This window comes from Cavia porcellus, unplaced genomic scaffold (assembly GCF_034190915.1).
Source record: "Cavia porcellus strain 051 isolate PalLab524CR breed Dunkin Hartley unplaced genomic scaffold, mCavPor4.1 scaffold_19, whole genome shotgun sequence".
NCBI classification, from domain to species: domain Eukaryota; kingdom Metazoa; phylum Chordata; class Mammalia; order Rodentia; family Caviidae; genus Cavia; species Cavia porcellus.
The window spans coordinates 27,841,443-27,863,594 of record NW_026947502.1 but is presented as its reverse complement, the minus strand read 5'-3'; the positions used below and the strand labels follow the sequence as shown (position 1 = coordinate 27,863,594).

Sequence of the window (22,152 nt, the reverse complement as noted above, 5' to 3'; positions counted from 1 at the left end):
ACTCACATTTTAAATTAGGTGTTAGAGGTATTTGAATAATTCACTGTTCTGTGCTATTTCCTATAACCAGTTTTCATAAAAATGTGGCCAAATCTTTCCTCTAAACTGAAAAACATCGTAGAAGATCTTTTACCTAATGAACTCTTCAAGAGAGAGGCCAATGTGTTAAAGCAGACTAGTGAAATTCAGCTGTGAGGGATGAAGTCAAGAAGCTCCATAAAGCCCTGACTGGCTGATAGGCTTCCTCGGCCCCATGTCTGCCAGATCTGATCAGAATCTGAGGTCAGGAGGGGAAATGCCCCACCCAAATGCACAATCCTTATTCCTAAACTTTGTGTTCAGTAATCTTTGATGTCCCTTCTCTTTTGTGAGCTCCAACAACAGTCCCAACAAGCACCCCCTGCCCAGCTTTTGCCTTTCTGGGGCCTTCCAGGTCTCACACTCCCCAGTCTCTGGGCAGAAAGAATCCCTCAATGCTCAAGCACAAAACAGGAAGTCACCAAAACTGTACTCTTCAAGAGAAGAAGGATCACACTTGCTATGGTTAAATATTCCCAGCCCACAATCCATGAAAAAAACATCAAACATTTGCGGATTAAGAAATGAAAAAGTTTGATGCAGTCCAAGGGTCTACTTAATAGCCAAATCCGTACATTCTTCTTAAAAATCAGAAACCAAACAAAAACAACCAAAAACTTTGGTCCTTTCCTGTTCCTCCTCTCTCATTCTTCCTTCCGTAAACATGTGCTGGACCGACACATAACTGATGGCGCTTTTCTTTCACATGTAATGGGACCTGAAGTCCGCTATCCATAGTTAGTATTTGCTTTTTTTATTTTTCCTTTTGGTACCAGGGATGGAACTCAACCTTGCACTTGCCAGGCAGACTCTGCCACTGAGCTATATCCCCGGCCCAAAATTTGCCTTTTGTGGCACCATTTTGTCACAGAATGTAAATAAGCACGTGTTGTTTTTGTTAATACCTGAAATTGAACTATGATTGTTTGCCTTAAAGATAAATCAGCTCATGAACTATTTACATGTGTAAGTGGAATTATGCATGTTTGATATCAAAGATTATCATACGTCAAAAATATACTACAAAATGTAATGTCAGATCACTTTATTAGAGCCCTGTGCCTATTCCATAACATAGCAGCTGTTAAATAAATGTGTGCTTAAAACATTAAGCTATTAAAAAAAAACTAAATCATAGGATAAAAGTCAAATTATATCCAATTTAAATCTATGTATTATTATCAACCTCTTACTAAAAAATCACAATTTTCTATTAAAATGTTACCTTCTTTGCTATATATAAAAGCAATACATAGTCTAAAGTTCTTAGTAAAACAAACATAGGCAACATTTTTTAAAATACTGATATGAGCTGCTATGCTAACGAAAGTTTAAGTATGCAAACAATTATTAAACTTCCCTTCAAAAAAATTGACAGTTCCGCTAAATCATTTATCTGTCCTACGCTGCATTTATAGTTGATTCAAAAGAAATAATATGAGAAATAAAGTATATACATAATATAAGCAATACAAAAATTGTCATAAAATTTTTCATACGATTGACAGCCACATTATAAATTAAAAAATATGTAAGGTACCTAGTATGTCTATACACTTAAAGCATCTCATTGTACCTTCCCTGTTATCTATTGTTATCTTGATGAGGTATTGATTTCCCAATTTAATGGATTTACTCAAGGCCACACTGATGATTAGAGTTCAGAGTCAAATTTAAGAATGTCTAGTTCCAAAGTTCATTCTTTCCTGTACTACATTTTTGACGTCATACAATGGCCTTTCTCAATATACTATCTTTCTAGTTACAACTAGCAAAATTATATATGTTTCACACTCAGAAACTGATTTTTTTCTAAAAAAGAATCTACACCTTTACCTTATCCATCAAGTTTAAAAAACTTGAAAATGTAATTCATTGTTTCAATATTATAAAATATAAGAAAAAACTTAATGAGACTCTAACACTAAATTTTAATTTATATGTATTGCTATAGATTTATTGTGACAAAACCATACTTGTAGTTTCTGTGAGGATAAATGAATAAATGAATATTTGTCACAAAAATTTAAAATGAAAACTCATATTACAGGCTCCTTGCCTTAAAAACATTATTCACATTATCTGAGATGAAACCAAAAACCCAGGTACAATCAAGTAAATGATACTGGGACTTCAAGATTATTTTCTTTGTAGCAAAACAGACAAAGATCATAAGGAAAATGAATTGAGACTGTAAATGTCAAAGAGGCGTATGTTAATTTTAAGACCTTTTCTATTTCTTATGAACACCAACAAGGATCACTCTCTCAAAAGCTTAACCTAATGCATTAAGTTGCATCTTTCTAGTTGCAACTAGCAATAACCATATCTGCTGGCCTGCGGTAAACAAGTTTTTCCTGACAGATGGTAAAGTAATGTGCTGATCATATTCCATGGCTTTGCAGAAGACAAAATATGATTAAAAAATTCTACCTTGAAATTAGTTTTCACTTGAAGAGAAAAACCAATTAAACCTACTTAGAACCCTTTCTACAAGGAGGAAAGAAACTACTTGGTAGGCTTTTCCCCAATTTTTTTCACTAACTCAATTCTCATAGAACTAGAACCATTCAACCCAGATTTTATTCACTGAAAAATTAAAGTTTCTTTCTTTGTAAGTCAAAGTAAGGTTTCCTATCCAAAAATCTCTTTTGGAACTATACTGATGAAGTCTCAAGTTAAGACAGTTTTAATAATTCACCATGACTTTCGGCAGGGAAGCACTGCCAAGTGTGGTGGCACACACCTATAATACCAGCACTCAACGGGAGGCTGAGGCAGGAGGATCGCCCTGAGTTCAAGGCCAACCTGGAGTACAAAGGAAATTTGAGGCCAGCCTGCACTACACAGTGAGACCCTGTCTCAAAAAATGAAAGAAAAAAATATATATGATGCAGTATATAATTTTAAGGAACCATAAACAGCACTAAGTTACTAAAGTGCTAGAAATTATTTGCTTAAGAAAACTGAAGAAATCTGTGGCACTCGTAGCAATGGTAAAAGCAAATAAAAGTACTAAGTAAAATCCTACAGTACTTCCCTACAATAGAATTTTAGGATAATCTTTGTGCATAGAGAATCTTTTCCCTTATTGATTGCTTCTTAGCTAACAGAGGTAAGAGCAAATTAAATCAGCTGTAAATAATGGAGTGTCAGCATACATACTAGGCAATTCTCCTCTACTTTCCTGTAAGGACAGAAGATGTAGGCATCTCTCCAAAGAAGTGCTATACTGAAATATTATTGGATGGTGTCCCAATAAATTATTTGGGTTGGATATCAGAATTCCAGGATGTGTTTGGCAGGACAGGTAGGATTATTCTTCCCTTGAAGTAAGGGTCAAATCATGTCTGCGGTCACATGAGTATCAGCCCTGTTTCTTCATTTTGAAAGAAAGACATTAAAACTAAAAGTCACAGGGTTGAGAAATCCTATATAGGAAGTGAAATAACATGTGTGAAAACTGCTAAGCCAGTACCTATCAATCACAAGTACTGATTGAACATTATCTAACCACAGTTGATAAGTATATCCTATTATTTTGTATTTTCAAATTTCTACCATTAGCTTTCTGTTTTGTTTTGAGAGATGGGGTCTCGCTATGATTCCTAGACCGAAGTTCCGTAGGCTAAGCTGACCCTCTTGCATAGCCTTGAGAGTAGCTAGCACTACACCTGGCTTAGCTTTTGATCAATCGTCACATATCTTTGTAAAAATTTTTCCTTTCATCTTATGTGTTTCTGGGAGGTCCTCCTCTCACCTCCACCTCTTCCTGATTTTATAAAGTCACAATATAAAATAATGAAGAGCCAAATCCTGTGTATAAAGATAATGATTTCTATCTCATAGGATTGGTGAGTGAATTAAATTAATATATCTAAAACAGAACAAACTAGGCATGTTAGCTAAATTAATGTATCTGAAAATAGGATTTGAGAAATGCCATTTGAATTTATATAATGGAGCTTTATGCTAAGCAAAAGCAACTTAGAAACAAATTTTAATACAAAAATTTTCCAAAATATAATGCCTTCACATGTAAGTTGAAGAGGAGTTAACTATATATTTGGAATCTCTGTTCCTGCTTCATAAACATGGATAAAAGGAAATGTTGAGATTGGAACAAAAAAACCTAATGTAAAATTTTATTCATATTAATTCCCTGTATGTACCCAAAACCACTGTAAACAAATGTCAAAGTTATTCTAGCTCATTACAAAATAAATACTGCACAGTAACAGTGTTTGAATTTCAAGTAAATTACTTCCATCTAATATAACAGTACAGTAGTAGCCTTTGATTGAACACCAATATTATCATCTAAATTCTATTCTGTAATTGCCATGGTATATTTCAAGCTCCCTTCATAACACCTGAGGAATTCTTTTTAATGGCAATGAAATCAACTGCTAATATCTATAAACTCTGTTTCCTAAAATTAGTGTTTAAGTTGGACATTTAAGTAAGACAATAATATGCAGAAAGAAGAATGTGACTTGTGGTTGAAACATTAAGAACTTCAGGGTTCATCTAGGTCAGCAACTGATTCAGAAGAATTATATTAAAAACACACACAAGAACTGTATTCGTTTAAGTAAGCACCACAGTAGTCAGTTTATTCACTTCTTTTTTTCAAATCCCAACTAGGAGCTGCTTGTCATGAGAGAATTTTAAAAATCACTTATTTCTCTTGTGACTTTCAAATCACCCCTATATGTATGCTTCCTCTCTCCCTGTCTCACTCCGACACACACTCCTAAAAATGGGGGGGTCAGAGAGGCAAAAACTAGCAATTTGCTTTCTAATCCTACAGTATTTGAGCCAGGAACACTGACAACCCTTTTCTTGTCCTCAACATAAGAAACAGGCAAGCATCAGTTTCCAACAATACCTTTTATTATCAATCAATCTTAGTCTACTTTTCATGAATCAGCTAAATCCCCAAAAGAAGTGATCAAAAAGATTTCAGATGTTAAACACAAGCCATTAACCTCCAAAGGAAAAAAATATTAACGTGCATATATGCATATCTTATTCACTTACTGAACTTTTCACTTTTCCCAAAGCAAACGTTTATCATGTCATTAAAATGAGAATGTGAGACAGATCATGAGATCACATTAATTCATTCTGTCACTGTATAGTAGCAAAATAAGGAAGAAAAATGTATTCATTCTGAGCCTAATTCAGTTAAAATGAATAGAATGCCATCTCAGATTTTTCAACTTAGCAATAGATAAACAATTCATAAAGGTTACCTTTGGATTAAATTTTCTTTAAATTTATGTCTGAAGGAATATCTAAAATAACTTTTAAAATATAGACTTCATGGGATTGTCATTGTCTCAGCCATTTATCTGACCACTAAAACATGATAATTACTCTTTAGTTTGAGTAAAAACTTTCTAAAAGCAAATGCCAACTGTTTTTTGATAGGGGAAAAAAACATTTTAAAAATCTAAGACTAAATTTACCAGAAACTACTGCATGGAATCCTCAAGGATGAAACAGAAATGTAAATCAGTCCTTGGAATGACAGTTTCAATAGCAAACTTCCCCTCCCCCTAAACAAATGACTAATTAAAACAGGTAATTCTGCTTCTGCTAATCTTCTATTTGAGAACACTACAATTATTTTGTAATCTGTTTTAGACCTTGCAGAAAGATCTCTAAAATAATCCTCTAATTGTGGCACATGTATAGGTATGTACATACATGTATAAAATTTTTAATGCTTCCTTTTTAGCCTTGAATTTGTAATCTTACTAGCTGTGTGTAATTTCCTCATCTCTAAAATGGGAATCAAAATAGAACCGGTGGGGTTGCTCTAAGGACTAATTCAGTGTTACCATATTACCTTCTAAAATTTTTCTAAACATACATAATTGGCAATACTCCCAAACTATACAAATTTAGTAGGGTGATATTCAACTAATTATGAAATTTCTTATACCCTGTTTCTATCAAGTAGAGTGTCTGCTAACTAGTTCAAAAACATCAATGTGATTCTTGCCAGAAAAAGGATATACTGGTAACAAGAAAGACAAGTGATCTTTGCCTGGTTCTATTTTTAGGAAGCTTAATTATCCACCCGCCTAGTGTTAACATTGGGAAATAAAACAAATGCATGAAAGGCATTACAAAAGAGTCAAGACTTTCCATCAAGACTTTCCTAGTACTCAAAAAGAAATGTGTTCATGAAGCTCTAGGTCCTGGGCTTGAGTCCCAGAACCACAAAAAATTCAAATTCAATAAAAAAATAAATGATGAGAAAGGAAATACTTAGATTATAACTCTAGCTAGTAATTCCTACTGTCACAAGGCACCCAGAATTGCAGAGGTTTGGGAGGAAGTGCTGAATTGATCAATTCAGATTGTTCACACTGCAAGGTCCTAGGTTTAAAATACAACCAGTGAGAAAATAGCTATAGTCAATAGTTGGTTTTCTATGAATCACTATCTTTTCAGCAAAAACAAATGACTTTTCTAGATATATAGTTACTTCATATGGACAGAAAACATTCATTAGTTTGTACAACAAAATAGTTTATATTTACATATTACTTGTTCTCACCTAAACACTAAGCATAGAAAACTGATCCTGATTCTCGTTTCAGGCAAGCAAAGTATTAGAATTAATAATTATGACATCATTATCTACCTGGTATTCATAATTATCACCAAAAGTTAAGACTACCACAATTAGAAGATTGCCAAAGAAACAGGTGAATGTTTTGTTCCAAATTATACTTTTCTCCTGCTAACATAGTGTGTCAATTGAGTCATTTTCTAAAAGCTCTCATGTAAATATGGACAATTCTTTAGTTCCACAGATACTACACAGTGCTATTTCCTTATTAATCTTAATCTATTAATGGAATATATTCTTACCGGAAAAGGAAAAATGTTGTCAGCCCTGTTCAAGCTATCTTCCATCCAGGATTTAGGAGCAAAGGCAGAGCTGGGACGAGCATACTTTTGGAGCTGAATATGATTGCTTGCAAAATTTTTCTTCAAAGGTGAGATGGAGTTCAGGGGCGTTATTCCACCATTCAGCCCTCTGCGGTGATCTCGGCCTTGGGAACCTCCCCAGCCACCATATCCCCCACCTCCTGGGCTCCAGGAAGAAGATGGGGTTGGAGAAGGACTCTGGTAACTGCTCCATGGAGAGGGGGGCTTGTTAAGATTATTTGCCAAATGAGGCAGCTGGTTAAAAGCAGCATTTCTGTGTGTGAAGGGTGGGGGGTGGGGACTGGCAGGAGACCGCCTTTGCTGCTGATGCTGACTGTGATGATGCTGGAAATGGGGGTGATGAGGGTGGTGCTGTGAGAGAGGCCCGATCTGAGGGGAGAAGCTGCCTCCAAAGCCAGGGCTGACGTGATGGGGGAAATTTTGAAATAACAGAGCACCATTATTAGCTGAAGCCGCTGGGACCCCTCCCTGGTGAAAGAAACTTGCATCTTCATTGATTATTGTGGAGGAGGAAGGCGCTATTGCTGCTGACCAGTTACTGAAACCAGTAAGAGATGATGCACTAGATGTCAAGGGTTGAGTAGAAGTACCTAACCCCGTGGCTTCTTGATAATCAAACCCGGTCAACACTGGTGATTCGATTCGTATTTTCTCCTTCCCATTGCCATTTTCTGAAGAATTGTCCCCTTGGTTTTCTTCAGACTTTGCCTTTTCAGTTTCAGGCAGTATTCCAGCTTCATGACCTGGACTCGGGGAGAGCTGCTGCTTTTCTAAAGGGTCTTGCTGTTCCTGTTGCTGACTTTTTGCTTTTTCTGATCCCAAGATCTCATCCTGAATATTATGGGTAGCTGGGGCAGGAAAGAGCCAAGCTGACCCAGCATTGCTGCCATTAGCAGCTGTGTTATTATTTATAAAAGCAGCAGGGCTGGGGGTGGCATTTTGGTGATGGTGTGGAGGCTGTAGATGTGGATGGAATCGGACTGGAAAAGCAGATTTATTCCCAGTGTTGCTTTGCACTAGCACTCCAAACCCGTAATCCCCCATTTATTATTTTTAGATCAGAATCTCACAAAAAATAATTGACAACCTGATGTCTCACACCTTTTTGTCCTCTATCCAAAATTTTAGTTGTTTGCTACAAATCTTATTTATAGTTAGCTCAAAGATTGCAGATTATCACCCTAAGTAGCTCTGATTTGGAATTCTGGTCTCTTTCTGAAAGAAAAATCTGAAAAAAAAAATGTCTTAAAACATTAACACGAATCCAATTAGGCTTATTTCTAGGAGAAAATAAAAACGAAGAGGGTAAAAATCAAGTCTTTGGTTAGTAAAATAGGCGCTTTCTTTTCCAAAGGAAAATGTACATGAATGACAAAAACACAGCTTCTCAAACATCTATGGATGTAGAAGAATAAGCATTGTGCGGAATAAAAATATATATATTTATATAATTTAACAATCACTTGTGGTCTTCCTCAGCAGTTTAGATTCACTCACATAAAAATTAGAATAGGACTAAAAGGGGTATATGCTCTTCTTTTCTTGGCAGCTTGGTTAAAAAAATCAGGAATAATTTAAGAACATTATATATTATATATATTTATATATAGATAGATTATATTAGGTTATCTGGGGTGGGAGGTGAATTCCTGGTTGAGGGAGAGGAAATCAGCATTGACTAATGGAAAGATGATTGCAGGGAGGTTTCTGCTGTTCCTGGTCCTGTTTCTGCTCTTTCGCAGGGTGCAGTTTTGGCCTCTGGGGCTGTTCCTGAGGGTCCGGGTGCAGATTTTGCTGCGGTTGCTGTTCCTGGGCTCCCCCTGATCTCCTCTCCCCCATGAAAGGGGTTGGAAACACCCGTTTCTCCCTCTTGCGGGGATGGGGGATCGCGATCTGGAGGGACTAGCGAGCCTGGACAAGGGCGAGATGGCGGCCCGGGGGTGCGGGGACCAAAGGGGCGACCTGGAAGGTCCTGCGGTTTCTGTCTCTTCCCCTCTCTGCGGCTCCGGGGTTTTTTTCCCTCATGGGACCCAGGGGCGGTTTGTTCAGTTCTCTCAGTTCAAGTCTCCGCAAAGGGGGTTGGGGGAGGGCAAAAAGAAAATCCCACTACCGTAGTTATTTTAAAGGAGAAATGCCTCCCCCCTTGGTGCTCTCTCTCTTTCCTCAGATTTTTTTTTAAAAAAAACTTATAATTTAGAAGGCTTTTGTTTCTCCTCACGGTTGCTGGGCCGTCTTCGCCTCCGTCACCACCGCCGCTTTACCCGGTCCCGCAGTCCCAGCTGTCGCTGTTGCGAACTCCACCTGGCTCTTCTTTTTCTTTTCCCCCCTTCTTTCTCCTCCTCTTCCTCTACTGTCGCCGCTGTAGTTGTCGCCGCCGCCGCCACTGCCTCCCGATGCCCGGGTCCCGCAGCCGCGGCTGAGTCCTTCTCCTCAGGACCGAGCCGAGTGAAATGACAACCAGCTGGAAAGACCGAGAGATACTTCCGGTTCGAACAGGGAGGGGTGGGGTCCCTCAAGTGCCCCACCCACCTTCCGGAAGACCAATAAACTGTTATGATTCAGGAGAGGCCACGCCTCCTAGCCTTAAGGTCCCGCCCAGGAAGGTCGAGAAGTTACCTCGAGAGACACCCCTTCCGTTTGCGCCTCGCCCAGTGAGACCCGTCGCCTGGAACCGGTTTCCCCAAGAGTGACCGCAACATGTCGCCATCTTTTGTGTGGGCAAAGGACTCCTTCGATGTATATCTTTCTCAACTGGACTTCGTGGGAAGACCATATAGAAACGCAATGAATAGATTCGACTCCTAGAACATCGTGGAATAGATTCAAAGGGTCGAAAATCGAAGTTGAGACTCATGAAGCCGAAGAGCGACGAGAGGAGTGCCCTTAGTAAAGGTGGTGCCCCAGGCCTCACGTGTTCTGGACCGAGCTCCGCCCCAGAGGGATCTGCAATGAAAGGCGGATCTTCCCTGCCGGTCTGAGGTGCCTAGAATTGCGTATGTCCTTACCTAGAATGTAAACGTTCTTAGGGACTGTCCCTTACCCTCTATTGCCCACCCGCATCCTGGCGTTCCCATTTTGCGCTTGAGATACAGCGTCTGTAACCCTACATGGCTGAGCCTCCATCTCGCTGTGCTAGTCTAGTTTAGATACTGTACGGAGGAACATTTCCAAAATAAAAATTCAGTCTTGGTCCTCCTCTGCTCCTATCTATTCTCTGGCTTCTCATGACCACCACAGTCGGTAGTCTGGAATTATTCAAGCCTTTTCACCTTATGAGCAGTATATCTTAACTTCGGGTCTCCAAACATATTTTCACTGTTGTTTTGCATACCCTTTCCTTGAATCCCCACTTGGTAAATCAAAAGTTAGTTTTAGGTTCAAAAGCTACTAGCTCTGTCTGAATTTTCCTAAAAGCGTCGATGGCTGTGTGTATATCTAGTGCTTATCACGCTATATTGCAATCGTTGCATGTCTCCCAGACCAACGCTCCGCTATGGGCTCTTTGAGGAGTGACCATTATAGATAGGATGCCTCAGTGAATGAATTGTGAAGACATGAATGGACAAATTGGCAACAGTGAATTCTAAGTGACAGCTCCTGTTTTCAGTCTGAATTAATAATTTACATCCTTGCGCCATTTGATTTGGGGCTGGTATCATAAACTTTCATCATTCAGATTCTTTGTTTGCTACTCAGTTGCTCCTTGGCTTGTTCATTTTTGTACATTTCCCCCAGGACCCAGAATAATGCCTTTCTTTCTGCACCAGCTCTAAAGATCTTGAAAAAGGGCTTTTCCTTAGCAGAAAGTGAAAACTGAAAGAAAAAAAAAGTCCAGAGTAGATCCAGAAGTGATAGGCAAAACTAGAGGAGAATGAGATTTTTTTAAAAGAAATTTATAAACAAAGGTGTCTTCTATTTCATCTCTATAGCCTTTATCAGTGGCTCCAACTTCTATTCCTCAATCTTTTGATTCTCCAGCACTTCTGTGTAGCTCACCTATGCATGCCCATAATCAGGGTTTTTATTCTCTTTCATTGTACTATAAGCATGAGTTTTATCCCTATAACTCTGTGAGTTCCTTGAGCATAGGTATTGGGTTCTACGCTTGTATATTTCCCACCTGCAGATGTGCCTTGAGACTTCGCTGGTTCAGTCAGGTGCCCTTTCCTCCAGAATTATTTCCCTGCCTGTCCTTTCTCTAGACCTTGTAGATTGCTCCTTTTAAATTACTACTGATTGTCAATGGGTTAGTTTCTTGAGGGCAAAAAGGAACTCATAGAATTATGATAAAATTCATGCTTATAGTACAATGAAAGAATAAAAACCCTGATTATGGTACGCATAGGTGTCTGATCTGTCTTATGTCCCCAGGAGCCAGCACAGCATTTGTCATAGAGCAAACACAGAACATGTTTGAATTCTGGGCATCTTCACGCCCAGAAGATGGTAAGGTTTTCATGAAGCTACCAATTCTCAGCAGCTAAAGTGACAGCTGTGATTTAGAGGAAAAAGAACCATATTTGCATCTGAGCTGCCCTGAACTTGAATCCCAGCTCTGATATGTCCTTGTTGTGAAGCCTGGGCATTACCTCTACAAACCCTCCTTCATATATAAAAGTATATGCTACTTCCCCCTTATTTATTAAAGCTTATAAATTATACAAGATACGAATAAGGGTTTGGCTTTTAGAGGTTAAAAATATCAATTCCTTATTAACATATTAAGTGAAGAAGAATTACTTCACAAGAATCTTTCGCTTAAAAGCAGTTGAATGCATGAGTAAATCCAGGAATCTGTCTTGGTTGTAGAAGAAGGAGTTGTACCCAGTGTACCCAGAGCCACAGTCAGGTCAGTGTGATCTTGTATAGTTAAACCAAGTGCAGCCAGTAGGTTTGAGCCGGGCTGAAGCTGGGCTGAAGCTAGGATGATTACTGGAGTCCTTAAGCTCCTGAATAACTACTGCGAAGAAGCAGCAGAATAAAGTGTTACTTAGGTCCCCGGCCTAGTCAAAACCAAGATACATGACCTAGGGCTATCCTTCTTGAAAACATTCTGGCTTCAAAACTGTACCCTGGTAACCATGACAACAATTCAGCAACTCCATTTAGGATCTCAGAAGGGTGCTATACTTGTAGAAGAGTGCTGACAGGAAAACAGCTGGCAGAAAAGAGCCCTTCCCATGAAGTATATTCACCAGAAGCCTTCTGACTCCATGGAAAACAAGCTCTGCCCAAACATTAAAGTGCTACCAACATTTTGTTTGTATTTCCTTCTTGTCTAATACACAGACACACAGACATACCTTCAGAGAAGTTGTAGGCCAGAGAATGTCTATACTTTGCTACTGCTGCTCAGCCCCCTCTGGGATTTGAGGTCAGCCACACCTTGAACCTGGAACCTCCCAGGAAGCACAGCCTGAATGTCTCCTTCACTAGCCTCTTTGAAAGCTTGGCAGACAACATAAATCTCACCCCCTAATCTCTTAGGCTGAAGTCTGACCCCTCTAACCCTGACGTCCTCCACTACTGTCCCCAAAGCATACATTGTCAGTCTTCTCTCATCAGCCTACACCCCAAAGCTATCAAATGACTCAGTCAGAACCACCCCTCAAGGATGTTAATGTCGTGTGCTATGCAACTGCCTAAGCTACCCCAGACTAGTATTTGAGAGCTGCCCACTGAAGTACAAGTCACCAGTCCTGCTGTATTTCATTTCCATAAGATGCAGGAACATATTTTAAAATGTGACATTCCTATTTTTAAAAAGCCACCAAACACTACTGTGACATAACTACATGCTCACTGCATGCAGAAATATTAAATGCAGTTGATCCTTGTACAGTGAGTGGCCCCAGTGCTTTTCATAATTAAGTTGAAGGACATCACGTCCTTGGTATTGGTTTTAGCTGTAGTGGGTAGACAAGTCTGGACATGCATACGGTCCAGTTCCCCAAGAGATTAGTTCTCAGCAGTTACCTCGCCTGGCAACATTAATAAGCATTCTAATATAGTGCTGGGATACATATTGCAAAGAATCTAAGAAAATACTCAGTCCAGTGAAGGGAAGGGAAGAGGGGACTGAGTTACTTTTGGAATACCTTTCCCAGTAGTACATGAAAGCTCACTATCACAAGCAAACTGGACAGAAACTCGACCAAGTCCCAAGGGCAGGTTTTATTAAAGTGTACCTTTGATCTTCACCCTGTTTCAATACTGGAAAGTGTGAATGTTTACTTAGAAAGCACCACTTTTAAACAACTAATTGCTGTGTTATGTTTTCTCCTTTTGTTTGTTATTTTGCAACCTGTGCAAGCCTTCTGCATTTTAAGTACTATTTTCCTCTTCTGATTTGAGACATTTTCATCAACATAGAATCTATCAGTAGTTAACAAGCCATTCTGCTCGGGAGTGGTGAAGCCAGTTCTTCCAATTTATTATTACTGAATAACTGGTTTGGAAGGGTACAAGGCACAGACATGCTTCACTTGAAATGGCCGTAAACTGGGCAAAAGATTTGGGTGAACCAGAACAGCAAGTTGGCCTTCCACACTGTGACTCTCTGATGTGCGTCACAGGGAGCGACTCGGTTTTTTTTGTGGCTGCAGCTTCCGTGGAAGGGCTGCTGACCCAGATTATCTCTCGATGTTTTGACGGGTACACTTTGCTTCCCCTATGAAAACGTTGCAGTGGAGCCACCAATCAGCTGCCATCTCACACCCAGTGCCTGGGCTGGAGGATTTTCACCTGCCATGCCTGGAAAAGAATACTTTTTCAGAGCATGTGTGGGATCCAATGGACAGACAGCTGGGAGTCAGAGATGAAAACTGTAACCTCAGTATAACCATGAATTCACAGGCACTAGTTCAGTTTGTTGGTTCCCTTGTGGCTAGAATTTCCACTGTGAAAAGAACTTCACTTTGCAATCTTTAAGCAGAAAAAAACTGCAAAGAAAATCATCTATATATGTTTTTTAAAACACTAAAAGTAATTCTTCCCTTTTATGTCCAAATTTCTTGCTCCCCTGACCCTCAAGTATAAATATTACTAAGTAAGAATGAAAAGAGTTGATTCCTAAGTATTCAAACTCAAACTTCAGAATACATCAGACCCTATGGAAATTCATCAAATGCATATTCCCAGGAAAGACCACCAAGATGCAGAGTATAGTATCTTGCTTTTTTTCTCATAGTATTTTCTTATAAAATTATAAGGTACAATAAATTTGATAATAATGTAAGAACACATACAAACCAAAATAAGATTGACTTTAAAAAATCATATTGTCACATAAGAGAAATTGGGGAAAGTTAACACAGAGCTAGCTGGTGGAGTGGTTTCCAGAAGTGATCAGAAACTCAATTCCATCCACTGAATTGCTCTTTCCTCCTCTAAATATGACTTCCCCCTTAAACTCAAGATAGCTGACCAAGATCCAGCCATTATGCCTATATTCTAAACTGGAGGACAGAGGACAAAATGAAGAAACATAGAACCTATCTCATTGAGGGAACAATTTTCAGAAGACATGTGCTTCACTTCCAGTCTCTCTCCCTTAGCCACAGATGGAGCATGTGGACTTACTGAGTGTTGAAAGAAATTACAAAGTCTTTTTTCTAGGCTCTTCTACTGAAGAGTTAAAAAATTGAGGCTCTATTACTATGGAAGGAAGAGATGGATATTTGGGAGTGGTATGCTAAAACCCACCAAGGTTTATTGACAGACTGTAGGTCTCTTACTGTTGGTTTCAAGTCAGTATCCTTATTTAGAAGTTGAGGAAACTGAGGTCCAGGGAAAGATCTTGTTTAATATAATACAATTGTTTTTACCCAATTGTCTTCACTGAGAACTCTTTTGGATTTTAGCGTGTATCAAAATCACTTGAGGACTAGAATTTCTGGTTAAATAATGTTAATCAGCTTTTTATCACTGTGACAAAATGCCTGAGAAAATTAGGAGAAAAGGTTCGTTTTAATTGATGATTTCAGAACTTCAGGTCCATGGTTGTTTGGCCCCGTAGCTTTGGGCCATGGTACACTGCAGTACATCATGATCACCACCTCAGTGGCAAAGGAGCTGCTTTCCTTATGGTAGCTGGGAAGTGAAAAAGAGGGGACAGGGCTGGGGTTCCAGGACCTCTTTTATGGCATACCCGCAGGTCGAACTGCCTTCCACATTCCTCTTAAATGTCCCACCATCTCATAATAGTGCCACAGTCTGGTGACCAAACCTTTAGCACATACGCCTTTGGGGAACAGTTAAGATATAAACCCAAACAAATAAGTATAAGAAAGCCAAGAGTTTGTATTTCTACCAAGTTTCAAGTGATACTGATGCTGTGTGTTTGAAGAATACACTTTGGGAACCAGTGGTCAATAGAACGCTCTCATCTGGGTTTAACCAGGGGCATTCGGTTCAGTGTGGCCAGCGTACTCTAGTCTCTCCATCCCTCCTTCCCTCCCTCCCTCCCAGCCCTACTTCTCCTCCCGTTTTCCCTTGCTAATTTAATGGTCCCGTGATTCATTCTTTCGGTCAACAATGCCAAATTTAGGAGTCATCCTGAACTCCTCCCGCTCCTCCGTCCTCTTATAATTGGTCCCCAAATTGTCTTCATTTTCTCCCCTTAGCGTCTCTTTCTCTTCACCTCCTCTTTTGTTTTACTTTAATTGTTTTTCAACTCAATTTTTTTTTTTTTTTGAAAACTGTCCTCAGGTTAAAAGCCTGGCCTTGCTCACTGACTCTTCCTAAGGGAGAGTCTCACCATATTACTGCATTGTTTAAACACTTTCAGTGGATCCTTGATATACTCATTTTCAGACTTCCATGGTTTTTATTTCACTGTCACAATTTTTGCCATATGAGTGGTATAGCTTCTTTACTATCATAGTTAGCTTACTTTTAACAATTTTTCAAAGGAATTATACGTTTAAAAAAAACCCTTGATTCCTTAGGAAACTTGGTTCCAAAGGAAAACCTTTTCTCACTTACTGTAACTAAAAAGTAATTAAAAAATTAAAATAAAGAAAACAGAAGAATAGTACTGACTTTCTCCTAGATCTTATATTCAATGCAAAGGGCCTAAGTCTGAGACTTTCCTTCTCTTTGTTGAAAGAAAAGGGTTGGAGAGCGGTGCGAAAGATTTCCCAGCCCTTGTCTGTGTGCCACTTACGAGTCATCTTGTGTACACACTGGGAGGCACCCATTGTTTGGAAATGGTCACCATCCGGGTTTTCATCAGCTCAGCACCTGCCTGACATTTCAGCTCCCCTTCTTCCCACACTCTAAGAGCACTGCTCAAAGCATCCAGAAAAACTTGCTTCCATAAACTTAATAACCAATCAGTCATGGCTACTACTGGCTCCAAGTAACAGGACACATGAGCAAAAACGTTTGGCACAGTAGGAGCTTATTTTTCTCACTTCTCAAGAAGACCAGAGGTCAGGAGGTTGAGATGTGATGATTGCAACTTTGAAGCCAAAGTGGATGACCCAGCAAGACCCTGTCTAGGATTGAGAGTAGGAGTGTAGCTCAGGGATAGAATGCTTGCCTAGCATACTCAAGATTCTGAGTTAAATTCCCAGTACAATCGAAAAATAAGAAAGAGGAAGAGGAAAAAGAAGAGGAGGAAAAGGAGGTGGGCAGGGTAGGAAAAAGCAGAAACAATGGCTAGAGGTGTGTATTTGCTGAGGCCAGCAGGCCAGTCATGTCAGGGCTCTGGGCTGGAATCTCTGGATGTTCTGGGCCTTCCTTTTAGGGTCTCGCCATGTTGGCGCCACTTTCCATCTTCAAACACAAGTCAAGGTCTGCAAAGAGCCTGGAGCTTCTTGTCAGGAACTTTCTTCTGATCAGGAAGAGAAGGCCTTTACCCAAAGCTGATGCACACACAACTAGATCATATGCATTGATCTAGAAAGTCCTGGGCTCACCTTCCTCATGAATGAAACATGAACAAAACCAGGATTCTGTTGACAAAGAAGAGAAAGTCCTCAGAGGAATGAACAAATGTCTCCCATGCACATCACACAGTGACTTTAGGCCTTGCTGTGCATGTCTGTTTGCCAAGAATACTTACTTTCTTTGCCCAGAGAACTCTTCGTCAGGGGTCCTTCACTTGATGGCAAGCGGAAGTAGTATCTTCAAAGGCAGTAGCCACATAATTGATTTTTATGTAATTGACTATTTAAGTCCCAACCTATAGAGTTACTCATCCATCTCTGAAGCTTCTCTTTTCCGTATTCCTCTAATTAAAGTTAAATTAACTATTTTTTTCTTTATTCTATGCAAGATACAAGTAAATCCAAAGTACAGTAATACACATTGGGTTGAATTTAGAAACAAATGTATTTGGAACATTTTATTAAAATGACTCTAAACTTTAATGTTGTTTTATTTAATTTTTAAAGTAAGCTTACAGTAATTCCTAACAGGGTAGGTGAAGTAACTATTGGCATAAAACTTCTACCATACTGTAGATCGTATGGCAAATCAGTCACTGTAAATCCTGGAAAGTGATTTTGTAAACTGTAAACCATTCAATCTTGTGTAAAACACATTATCCAGGGTAATAGCTTCATTTGGCTCAGCCATCTTAGGTACAGTGCTTCAATGGCATTAAGCTGGTCTTTATTGATATCCCTCACTGTTAAACAGCTCCTTAATGAAGTGGCTTGCCTTAAAGCCACTGGCTAGTGTGTGCGTGCACAGACATACACACTCATAAAGTTACCACCACTCTAACCCAATTGCAGAGGCAGCAATTATCTAATATTAATAAGGAATATCACATATAAGTGGCTTTGCCAGTTTCTAATATAGTCAAGTTGATAATCAGTGATAGGCTTCTTGAAATGACCTAGGCCCCCAGAAGTACCGTCACATTCAACAGTCCATGTTAGATATAATAAATGCATAAATAATTTAGCAAGGGAAATAGGTAGCATTATGGCCACACTTCTGTGCTGCTGTTATTTAAAAGCCTGGCAGCTTGGTAGTTAGAAACCACTATGTCCAGGGGTGCTGTAATTCACCATTTGCTCAGAATTGAAATGAGGCAGAGGAGTGCTCCAGGCCCCTGGCTCATTTTTTATTTAAAGGCACTTTTTTAAAATCCATTCAGCCATTCAAAATCCAAAAATAGGAATGGGAATGGGAAAAAGAAATAAACAAATGCTTCAAATTTTGTTTAGAGGCTGCTTTGAAGTCTTCATTAGACGGGGTGTGTGATACAATTTTTAAACAACATTCTACAAACCTGTAACTGCATGGTGAGAATTTAAAACTTTGTTTAATTTTATGTGGGGTGTGTGTGTGTGTGTTCATTATAAATCCATATAGGGGGGTTTCTGAGGCACAATTCTCCAAATTCTACTTCTTTTTATGTATTGAAGCTACATAATCTATGCTGTACTGTTGTACTACTATTTACTTATTGCTTGTTCAAAATCATTTGTAAATTGAATTGGTTTTTCAGAACATAAGCAAAAAAGCTCAAAGAAAAAGCTTATATCACTAATGTAAATAGAAAAACCCATATGACATGCCATAAACAGATGCTGACAGTAATTTTTTCTAATATGTGCTGGAATAAATGCATATTGAGCCCAGCTCAATATTTAATCGAAAATAAAAGACTGTTTCTCTGTGTACTATCTGCCTCAAGGACATTTAGGGATGCACTAGTTTACTGCTTATGAACACAGACCTTTCAAATCAAGTAAGATTGGATCGAGTCCCACCTCTGCCACTTTCCATATGACTGATTTCTGAAGAGGTCTTATCTTTCTAGGCCTCAGTTTATGCACCTGGAAAATGAGAACAAAATGTTTAAGTAGTTGGTTGAGAGGATTAAATTAAGTAAAACACATAAAAGTCTTAATACAGCATTTATCAGTATTGAGTACATAATAAATGTGAGTTATAATTGTTATTAATTTTTTGATTTGGGAGATATAGGTCATCCTAGAGAGTCAAACACTGGTGAAAGCAAAATGCATGACAAACAAAATGGGGAAGATGTGTACATGTGACAAGTTCTGTGGCAGGCTCTATGGACATAGAGATAATTCTTGAAGTGACAACCACACACAAAAATAATGACATCATTGTATATGCAGTGCAGTGAAAGTTATGTGCCTAGATTCACATGGCAAGTTACAGAAGAACATCATTAAAGTCAGCATCAAGAAATAAAAATGCACAGATCTGTACATCGTGCCCTTTCTGGCAGTTACTGGGGACATACATCAGTCCTGGACGATGCCAAGTAAATTGAATTTTTGATGGGAAACAGAAGATGCATGAAGTTCAAACATGCATACAGCATGGAGCACTATCATCATCTACTTATGGATCCAAGTGACATTAGAGAATTGAAGAATATTATTTTCAAAATTGAACAACATGGGAGCAATATGGGAGTGGAATTCTAATTTGTCATTCTTTCTGATTTCCACAGAGGTCACACATAAATGGTTCATAGAAACTGTTGGTTCTCCATATCCATGAGTTCAATCAACAGTTTAAAAATATTTAGAAAGATAATTGCATTTGTGCTAAACATGTACAGATGTTTTTCCTTGTCATTTTTCCATAAACAGCAGAGTATTACAACTATTTACATAACAGTTATACTGCTTAGCTATTATAAGTAACCCAAAAATGATTTCAAGTATACAGGGGGACATACCTAGGGGTTTTTGCAAATAGAAATGCTATTTGATACAAGAGCTTCAAGCATACTCTGTACTTGGCAGCCAAAGTTTACCAAGTCTCTTTCTCCTTGCTGCCTGTAGTGTTTGAATTTGTGGCTATTACTTAATTAGAAACTTCATGAGAGTGTGAATGGTACCTGAGTTGTTTACTGCCTTATTTCCTGCTCCAGTAGTCCCCAGCTCATCACAGGTACCTAATTAATATTGAATGAGTAACTATCTACTCTGAGAGTTGATATTTTGTGTTGGTTCTTTTGTAATCATTCTTTACTAGTTATATGCACATACATCACTGAGTACTTAAAATTTTTTCCTTAGAAACTGCAATAATAACTGGAAAATGTCATGGTTATTTCTATTTCTCTGATTAAATTTGAGTTCATATATATGGAAAAATAATGTGTTAATATGCTACTTAATTTTTTTTTAAAAAAAGAAGAAAACTAACACATCATCCTAACTCCACTGAAGCAACTATTGTTAGCACTTAAATATATTTATTTCTAGTCCTTTTGTACATACATTTCTCGTCATAATTGAAATCCTATTGAGAAATTTATGACAATAAAGTTGCCATATTCTTAACTGTTTGATCATCTTTCCTGTCTGTCATTTGCTATGGTGTATTTTTAAAGATAAATTTCATACAGTGCTTCTGGGTTTCTTAGAAGTGTTTCTTATAAACACTTTCAAGCAAAGTGAAGTTGTTCTAAATTTTTTGTTCATATAAGAGTTTGCGACTTATTTACCAACTATTCATCATTTATATTAAGATTATCCACACTGAGGGTTAATTATTAGCCATCTAATTTTTTATAGCCTTCCTGTACATGAAGAAAAGTGCATTCCTCCCCTTTAAAAACCAAAGGACTGCCATACATACTCATTTGTCATTTCAGTGGTTCACAAATTATCAGTAACATCCAACACTATGCACCTCTGAGAACACAAGACTGACTATTTTAATACCAGAGAGATGCCTACATTTCAAATTCTAATAAGCATGAAAGTCAAGAAGTAAGGGTGCCACAGGGACACTGAAGGACAGGGACACTGAAGGGAGGCTGCCTTACTCAGCTGGCCTCCAGAGAGGGCTTCCAACAGAGACATTCAAGCGCTACCTGGAAAGATGAGCAGGCGCTTGGCTGGTGCTAAAAGGAATCAAGTGTCTGGCTGGGGCTCAGAGAGAATGGAGCTGGTGAAGGGGAAAGTACCTAACCCACATTCATTGGCTGTGCACTACAGGTCAGGGGCCATGCTGGGTCTGAGGAGATAGAGACGTATGGGCTGGTAAACGAAGATATGAACAGATCTTTGGGTGACATCTTGCTGCCATCAGAAATTATACTCTTAACAAGCCTAAATCCAAAGCATTCTAAAACAATGCCAATAAAAGCAATTAAAAAGTCCCATAAAGCTTGATAATATCTATTACAATTAAAAGTGTGCAAAACCCAATACCCAGAAACTGTTCTACTTAGTTTCAATTACAGGAAAAAATGCTTGTTCAAATGACTTGTTCTTGTAAAAGGGTATGAAAAGATTCTGTTGAAAAAGATTCTGTTGAAAAAATATATAGAAAAATAGCTAAGTCTGTATCTATTCCATAAAAATGCATGGAAAGATTAAAGGAGTGAGGTAAACCTAGATGTACACAGGAAATTTTAAGAAGATAAGTCACAAAATATGCAATATGTACCTCATGTAAATTACCTATACACAAAACATGCATAGAGTTAAAGAGATACATAAATTTTATTAGTTTAGATATATAATTTTATATAAGAACACAAATAGCTAAGTAAATGCATTGCTAGAGGACTTTTTTAAACATGAAAATTGTGGCTACATCTGAGGGGTTTAGAGTTTGGAAGAGGTACTAAACAGATTGACTTTGACTTAGATCTAACCTTCTAAATATTTTGCAAAGAGTGTGTATTCTATGAATCACTCGTGCAATTAAATAATAATTAAAATAAAAATGTACTAACTTTTGAAGTAAACTAGCACCATCCATTTGGAAACAAATTAAGCAACATGAAACTGGACACTATGAAATGTTCCTACCCTGTGGCCCAGTAATTTTCCTTTTAGAAATTCATCCAAAGAAAATAAACACAATGATTTTCATAGAAAAATGTTCAATGCAGATTATTTATAATGGTGAAGAAAAACAAGAACCATCTAAATTGTTCAACAATGGATGAAAGATTAAATGCTAAATTTACCTAGTGGGATGTAGATAGCCATTAAATCCTTGTGGTAGGAGACTTACTGACTGGTAAGAAGAGTAACAAGGTAATATAAAGAAGGAATATGAAAATGTGAAGGTGATATGATCTTTAATATGAACACAAATGCATATGGATATAGTCTGCAGGGGAAGGGGAGGTGA

The 22,152-nt window shown here is 38.3% G+C and overlaps 1 protein-coding gene across 4 annotated transcripts in view; it reads right to left on the bottom strand.

The window, feature by feature from the left end:
- Cpeb4 (cytoplasmic polyadenylation element binding protein 4) overlaps window positions 1–9,521 on the bottom strand; it is a 60,382-nt gene extending 50,861 nt beyond the window's left edge. For 2 of the 4 annotated variants that reach the window (XM_063230800.1, XM_063230802.1), the window contains exon 1: window positions 6,970–9,521. In XM_063230800.1, the coding sequence (XP_063086870.1) occupies window positions 6,970–8,094 (1,125 nt within the window). In that variant the 5' untranslated portion in view covers window positions 8,095–9,521. The remainder of the gene's footprint in view (window positions 1–6,969) is intronic. The other 2 variants (XM_063230801.1, XM_063230803.1) reach the window with 1 other exon arrangement.
- Between the last annotated feature and the right edge of the window lie 12,631 nt (window positions 9,522–22,152).